We start from the raw sequence: 8356 nt of genomic DNA, 5'->3' as shown, positions 1-8356 counted from the left end.
AGAGAGGTCTATACCCACCCATGATTTCTTATCCGCTCTCTCATGATCTTCTCTACCTCTCCATAATTTCCCCAGAGAACCTCACACTTATAAAAATCAAGTTTATGCACGGACCCAAACTCAACGTCTCGTAATTACTTTGTTCGATTTCCAGACCGGAACAGTCGTTAATTACGATAATAGTTAATTTATATTTAATAGATTATTTTAAGGAGTTCGTGTCTCATTAGATGCAATCGCTAATTGTACCCAACAGAATTAGCGTTCTCCAACCGCCCACGTTAATTCTAAGCAGTAGCTATCCCATTATCTTCTCGGCGTAGACCAGGTCATCTCCAGCGGGCCCCACGAATTGAAAAGGACGAAACAAGCATCCCTTTCCGGTGGAAGCGGAAAGCGGGGCCGGGAAAGGGGCGGCGCGGCCGTAGGAAGCACTCCGATGGCCCCTCCGTCGAAGTGCCCTCCCTCTAATCCCACCGGTGCCTACGACGCCGGCGGCGGCAATGACTACTGCCCGGACCGTCCCCCGTTTCCGTATTCGTACCACCGCGTGGAAGTGACGCTGATCTCGGCCCAGGACCTCTACCCCGCCGCCCGCTCGATGCGCTCCTACGCTGTCGCCTATATCCGCCCCGACGACCGCGCCCGCACCCGCGTCGACTCCACCGGCCGCACCGAACCCTCGTGGAACGACAAGTTCATCTTCCGCGTCGAGGACGACGTCCTCCGCTCCGACACCGCCTCCATCACCGTCGACGTCTACGCTGCCCGATCCGGGCTACACTTCGGCCCCGACACGCACATTGGCACCGCCCGTGCCCTCCTCTCCACCCTCCGGCCCTCCTCCGCCACCCGCTATGCCGCCCTCCAGGTCCGCCGCCCCACTTCCCTTCGCCCGCAAGGAATTCTCAACATCAGCGTCGCGCTCGTCGTAAGCACCGACACCCCCAACGCCGACCACGGCGCGGCCCCCTCCGCTCCCAACCCGAATGTCCCAAAATCGAAGCCCCAGAAGAATCCGACGGCCGGCGCGAACCGGGAGGCGGATCGGGACCGTGCGAAGGTGGAGAAGAAGCTAAAGATGTGGCGGGCGGAGTTGCCGCCGGTGAGCGGCGAGGTGGTGAGAGAAGAGAGGACGGGGCGGATGGGCAAAGCGAGGAGAGAGGAAAAGCGCCGCGCCGGAATGGGGGAGGTTCTGGGGGAGGAAAAGGTCTCGCCGTTGCCCCGGATCGGTAGGAAGCCGAGTTTTGGGCGTTTGGGGTGCCTCGGCGGTGAGAGCTTTGAATCGGGGGAGTCGGAATTCGTGGCCCCTCCGCCGCCTCTGCGTCCGCGATACGTGCAAGAGAGGCCACACAGAAGGGCGCAGGGAACACATAGGGGTAAGTTTATATAAATTTCTTTACTATTTGGGGTTCGTTGCATATTAACTAACTAATTGGTAAGTTTTAGGGTCAAAATGCATTCTTTATTTAAAAATATATATATCAAAAGAGCCGTGCATTTTATACTTTTCCATTATTTTTTACCGTACTATATAGATAAATTTATAAAATAACTAAATCATACAATATAATTTTAAAATATCAAATTACATAGTAACTTTTCGTTTTACCTCGTTTTATCAAATATAAATTTAACTTAATATATTATAAAGAATAATAATTTAAAATAACTAAATCATACACTATAATCTTAAAATATCAAATTACATAGTAACTTTTCGTTTTACCTGATCCTATCAAATATAAATTTAACTTAATATATTATGAATAATAATTTTTTAAATACGAATTAATTTATATTTTAAAAATTATTATTCTTAATATATTAATATATTTAATCAAATTAATATTATTTTTAAAATCATGGGAACTAAATACATAGAAATTGATTTTAAACTATTTCTAGATTTTTAGATTCTTAGAAAAAAAATCAATTCTATTGGAAAAAAAACAATTTGATTAGAAAAAAATTAGTTGATTGATTTTTTTCTGTGAGAACCATAGTAAAATAGGAAGTGAATATGTGATTTGATAATTTTAGAATTATAATATGTGATTTAGGTATTTCAAAAATGTATTTATTAGGTTCGGTAAAATTTGTTATATTCTTAATTATCTTATTAAAATAAAAAGAGAAAAATCTAAAAAAATTAAAATAAAAAAAAACACAGATTTTACCTATCATAGTGCTTTTTTGTAAAATAATAATAAATCTTCTATGTAAAAACTATCTAGCTATAAATTATAAAATTATAGAAGTTATCTGATAGTTTTATAATAATGTCAGATAAAGAGATAATTTTTAGATAAAATTATGAGAGGAACGCTGGTTTAATTTTTTTAAAAAATGGACGTTCATTTAAAGTTTCCTTAATTTAGTGGGGTTTTTCTCTCTCTTTTTTTTTTTTTTTGTTTTTGTTTGATATTCCACAAGGTTTAATCAGCAACTCTTATTTGCGCACATCTGACACAGCATGTGAATACTACGTTTTATTTATTTATTTATTTATTTATTTATGTACTGTGTTGCAGCTGCCAGAGATTGAGAGAAGGCGACTCAAACATTTCCAGCGTTTCAGCCATACACGCAGTAAAAAAGAAAAATGATTATCCATGTCATTGTTTCACAAGCTGTAGCATGAACAAGTATTCAACGGCTTAATCAGCATTTTCTATGTCTGTTTTCTGTTTTCCTTTCTATCTTAATTCCATGCTGCTGCATATGTTGTTCTTCGTTTTCAGTTCAACGTTGTTTAAGTTCATTGAAGATTTCCATTCAAAATATATCATGAAATCAGAACTGGAGCCTCAGAAACTTATGCTAAAATAACTAAAGAGCCATCCCATTGCTTATTGTTGGAGTAATTATTGTCGATCTCACAGTAAATAAATCATAAGAGATATGTTGTTCTACTGAATCCTTTGCATAAGAAAATTAGACACTAACAAAATAGTTTGTACTAGTTGAAAATTGATAAGGAGAAAAACAATTTTATTATTTATATAGCAAAGGCAAAAGCACATATAATTTACTCATCCCTAGTATTTCCATTAATTCATCTCTAAGAAAGACATACTTAGATGCATCAAATTTCAATCTTATATCACCCCATGTCTGACTATTGTACTGTCCTGAAAAAACTAAAATCAAATAGTAAAAATCACTTTATTATTTATAGATGGTCACATGGATGTGTCGATTAGAGGATAATCACTTTCTTATTTGTAAATGGTCACATGGATATCATATAGGATGCCCAATTGATTAATTAGAGGATGATAAATTTATTATAATAAATAAATATTAATTTTAAATGGGCGTCTATGCTCAGAAGAATTTCAGCCAGTTATAAACAGACAACATGATTTACATCCGTGTAAATAATTTGCTACAATGGATGTTCACAAGGATGTCACGTGAGAACTCTTGCTTTTTGATAGAGATCAGGTTACCAACCAGGTTACGCCCTCGGGCCTCGGTTCATCGCTTTTGCTGCAATGGCTCTAAGGCTTCACTTCCGGCCTACGGGCACCGCGGTTGCACTCTGCTCAAAGCTATCCGCCTCCCGCCGCCTTCCGGCGAGGGACAGAGTCATAGACTTCGGCAAGCACAAGGGCAGGATGCTCGGCTCCCTCCCTTCCTCCTACCTCCAGTGGGTCTCCAACAACCTTCGCGCTCGGGACTTCGAGGAGTGGGCTCGATTGGCGGACGAGGTCCTTCTCGACCCCGTCTACCGCGACCGCCTGGAGTGGGAGGCAGCGGAACGTATTCTCACCGGGGACACCTGCCGCCGGGGCTCCTCCGGCCCCGCCAATTCGCCTGTTGCCGACCTAATCGAGGTCAGCGAGCGCTTCGGTTGGGACAACGACGATAAGGCCGCGTGGGCTCGCATCGATTTCGGGCTCCTGGGAACCTCCAACGGCGGGCGAATACCCCGCGTCCGGAAAGGCTCCGCCTTGGCCGAACCAGCGAGGAAGTCGATCGATCTGGGTGTAAAATCCAACATTTCAAGAAGTAATCCTGATTTGAGTAAGGGAAAGCAGGGAACCTCCTCCATGAATCCGGAAGATTCCCCCTTGAGAGCAGATTGGAAGGGATCTTGCGCTGGGAGCGCTGGTGGTGGAAGAAAGGCAGGGCCTTTGAGCAAGGGACATCGATTTACGATCGAGGGACGAGACGAGGAAGAAAGAGGAAAGGGGGTGGAAATGGAAGCAGCGGCGAAGACGAGGAACAGAGAGGAAAATAGGCAGAGGAGACGATTCAAGAGGGAGCAGCAGCTCCAGATGGTTCGGAGAGAGGTTGGAGTGGAAGTAGGGGAAGGAAGAGGCAACGCTGTGGACATGGGCAAAGAGATTACCAATCCATTTCCTGGAAGACGAGCCCTGTTGGAGAAGGCGAGACGAAGACAATTTGTCGAATGATCCTCGCAGTTTCATTAATTTGATGACGATGATGATTTTTTGCATTATGTTGCCGTTGGAATCTTATGCTGAGTTTACTGTTTATGGATGTTTTTGAGTTTTTTTTTTTTTGGAATCAAATATCTGCCGTTCTCGCAAAAAAGGAAAAAATTAGAGGTGGTTTTGACAAATAATAACTGCAGGCCGCTCCTTCGTCATCCTCGCTCTAACGGTCATATTTCTCCCCGTCACTCCAAAACCAGCTCAACCCCACTTGTTCTTGACCGTTTCATTCTGCAACTTTAATCCCACCTGATTCGTTGCTCTCTCTCTCTCTGCTTCGATCTGCTCCCATGAAGAAGATTTGAGCTGCTCCCGCAGGCAGCCTCGCCCCCTCTCTGGAGCCATATAGAGAGATCTCGTTTTCCTCCTTTTTACAATGGGTTGCTTCCTTGGCTGCTTCAAGGATTCCAAGGATCGCGGAAGCACCGCCGATCGTCCAAAAATAGATTTTTCCTTATTCTACAAATATAAATATAATAAAAAATTTAATATTTATTTTGATTTATATAGATAATATATTAATAATTGGTAGTGATCAAAATGATATTACTATTTACTACATCTTCTCCATCAAGAATTTCCTATTTAGAATCTTGACAATACTTTTTTTTTCATTGGCATAGAGTTTCAAATATATTATTGAGCTCCTACAACAAACTAAAATGAATGGTGCATGTCCTATCTTCACACCAATCATTGAGGATGATTTTACTATACCTTCATCCTCTTCTTCGATATCTTATCCTCAGATCTATTATAGTATTATTAGTACCCTACAATATGTCATAATTACATGATCCAATATTACTTTCACTATGAATCGTGTCTGTCAATTTATGCATACTCCTACTGAACATCATTGGGAAGGTGTTAAGAGAATTATTTGATATCTCAAAGGCACTATTCTACATGATTTTCTTTTATATCGTCAGTCTTCACGAGAGTTGATTGTCTACAGTGATGCAGATTGGACTGAATCTCTCGAAGATAGACGTTCTACTAGTGGATATGCTATAGCGAAATCTTGTTTCCTGCCTTTTAAAGAAGCAACTTACAGTCTCTCATTCGAGTACTGAAGCTGAATATAAAGTTATCACTATCGCAATGTCAGAAATTACTTGGCTACAATCTCTTTCTTTCAGAATTACATTTTTTTCCCAACTGTTACGCCTAAAATATGGTGTGATAATATTGGAGCAACTTATTTTGTGGAAAATCCTATTTTTCTTGCCCGTACCAAGCATGTAGAAACTGTTTTTCATTTTGTTTGCGAGCGTGTGATGACTCGACAACTTTCGATTTTTTATATATATACGAAAGATCAAATTGCTGATATATTTACCAAACTATTATCTAGACAACGGGATTTACTAAACGTTGAGATTGTCGGGTAATGACAATAATGGAAATAATTTATAATTGATTTCAATTAATTGAGATTTATTATATTCGACATAAATTAAATAGGAAAAATAATATTTCAAAGTTTATTATATTACTATGTTTATAATTATTGTAATTGTATACTTTATTTAATTTTTTCATTATTATTTTGGACAATTTATTAAATAAGCCTATTAACAATTAAGATGAAAGATGAATCAAATAGTAAAAAAAATATTTCTAAATCTACTATATTACTATATTTATAATTATTATGATTGTATATCTTATTTAATTTTTTCATTATTATTTTGGACAATTTATATAAATAAACTTAGTAATATGATTATAAAAATAATATTTCTAAGTCTATTATATTACTATGTTTATAATTATTGTGACCTTATTTAATTTTTTCATTATTATTTTGGACAATTTATTAAATAAGTCTATTAACAATTAAGATGAAAGAGGAATCAAATAGGAAAAAAAAAATTTAAATTTATAATATTATTATATTTATAATTATTATGATTGTATATCTTATTTAATTTTTCTATTATTATATTAGACAATTCATATAAATAAACTTACATACTAATACGATTATAAAAAAAAACCTTATATTATTGTTTTCTCTACCTATTAATTTCTAAATTCGCTGCAATGGCTCTGGCTCTAAGGCTTCACTTCCGGCCTCCGGGCACCGCGGTTGTACTCTGCTCGAAGCTATCCGCCTCCCGCCGCCTTCCGGCGAGGGACAGAGTCATAAGCTTCGGCAAGCACAAGGGTAGGATGCTCGGCTCCCTCCCTTCCTCCTACCTCCAGTGGGTCTCCAACAACCTTCGCGCTCGGGACTTCGAGGAGTGGGCTCGATTGGCCGACGAGGTCCTTCGCGACCCTATCTACCGCGACCGCCTGGAGTGGGAGGCAGCGGAGCGTATTCTCACCGGGGACACCTGCCGCCGGAGCTCCTCTGGCCCCGCCAATTCGCCTGTTGCCGACCTAATCGAGGTCAGCGAGCGCTTCGGTTGGGACAACGACGATAAGGCCGCGCGGGCTGGCATCGATTTCGGGCTCCTGGGAACCTCCAACGGCGGGCGAATACCCTACGTCCGGAAAGGCTCCGCCTTGGCCGAACCAGCGAGGAAGTCGATCGATCTGGGTGTAAAATCCAACATTTCAAGAAGTAATCCTGATTTGAGTAAGGGAAAGCAGGGAGCCTCCTCCATGAATCCGGAAGATTCCCCCTTGAGAGCAGATTGGAAGGGATCTAACGCTGGGAGCGCTGGTGGTGGAAGGAAGGCAGGGCCTTTGAGCAAGGGACATCGATTTACGATCGAGGGACGAGACGAGGAAGAAAGAGGAAAGGGGGTGGAAATGGAAGCAGCGGCGAAGACGAGGAACAGAGAGGAAAATAGGCAGAGGAGACGATTCAAGAGGGAGCAGCAGCTCCAGATGGTTCGGAGAGAGGTTGGAGTGGAAGTAGGGGAAGGAAGAGGCAACGCTGTGGACATGGGCAAAGAGATTGCCAATCCATTTTCCTGGAAGACGAGCCCTGCCGGAGAAGGCGAGAAGAAGACAATTTGTTGAATGATCCTCGCAGTTTCATTAATTTGATGATGATGATGTTTTTTTTTTTTTTGCATTATGTTCCGTTGAAATCTTATGCCCAGTTTTACTATTTTTATGGATGTTTTTTAGTTTTTTTTTGGGAATAAAATATCTGCCGTTTTCGCAAAAAAGGAAAAAAGTAGAGGTGGTTTTGACAAATAACTGCAGGCCGCTCCTTCGTCATCCTCGCTCTAACGGTCATATTTCTTCCCGTCACTCCAAAATCAGCTCATCCCCACTTGTTCTTGACCGTTTCATTCTGCAACTTTAATCCCACCTGATTCGTTGCTCTCTCTCTCTGCTTCGATCTGCTCTCATGAAGAAGCTCTGAGCTGCTCCCGCAGGCAGCCTCGCCCCCCCTCTCTGGAGCCATATAGAGGGATCTCGGTTTCCTCCTTTTACAATGGGTTGCTTCCTTGGCTAGGATTGGAAGGACCGCCGATCGTCCAAAAATAGATTTTTCCTTATTCTACAAATATAATAATAAATTTAATATTTATTTTGATTTATATGGATAATATATTAATAATTGGTAGTGATCAAAATGATATTACTATTTTACTACATCTTCTCCATCAAAAGAGTTTTCTATTTAGGATCTTGGCAATACTTATTTTTTCCTTGGCATAGAGTTTCTCTTACATTTTGAAAATTATCTTCTCAAATATATCACTGAGCTCCTACAACAAACTAAAATGAATGGTGCATGCCCTATCTTCACACCAATCATTAAGGGTGATTTTACTACACATGCACCTTCATCTTCCTCTTCGATATCTTATCCTCAGATCTATTGTAGTATTATTGGTACCCTACAATATGTCATAATTACATGATCCGATATTACTTTCACTATGAATCGTGTCTATCAATTTATGCATACTCCTACTGAA

General features: G+C 40.7%; 2 protein-coding genes across 2 annotated transcripts; both read left to right on the top strand.

The window, feature by feature from the left end:
* The first annotated feature begins 260 nt into the window (after positions 1-260).
* On the top strand, positions 261-2723 carry LOC121985642. Its single transcript, XM_042539217.1, has 2 exons — positions 261-1379; positions 2535-2723. The coding sequence occupies exons 1-2, from the start codon at positions 440-442 to the stop codon at positions 2546-2548; spliced, it is 954 nt and encodes a 317-aa protein (XP_042395151.1). The 5' UTR covers positions 261-439; the 3' UTR covers positions 2549-2723.
* Positions 2724-3465: 742 nt separating this feature from the next.
* Positions 3466-4513, top strand: LOC121987799. The gene has a single exon (XM_042541523.1). It carries the CDS (start codon positions 3501-3503, stop codon positions 4422-4424), a length of 924 nt encoding a protein of 307 aa, XP_042397457.1. The 5' UTR covers positions 3466-3500; the 3' UTR covers positions 4425-4513.
* The last annotated feature ends 3843 nt before the right edge of the window (positions 4514-8356 follow it).

Source organism: Zingiber officinale, chromosome 5B (genome assembly GCF_018446385.1).
Source record: "Zingiber officinale cultivar Zhangliang chromosome 5B, Zo_v1.1, whole genome shotgun sequence".
Taxonomy (NCBI): Eukaryota; Viridiplantae; Streptophyta; class Magnoliopsida; order Zingiberales; family Zingiberaceae; genus Zingiber; species Zingiber officinale.
This window is presented reverse-complemented; position numbering and strand designations above follow the sequence as displayed.

Coding starts and splice junctions, on each gene's coding strand:
- LOC121985642 (XM_042539217.1), top strand. CDS start 440: ATGGCCCCTCCGTCGAAGTGCCCTCCCTCTAATCCCACCGGTGCCTAC.
- LOC121987799 (XM_042541523.1), top strand. CDS start 3,501: ATGGCTCTAAGGCTTCACTTCCGGCCTACGGGCACCGCGGTTGCACTC.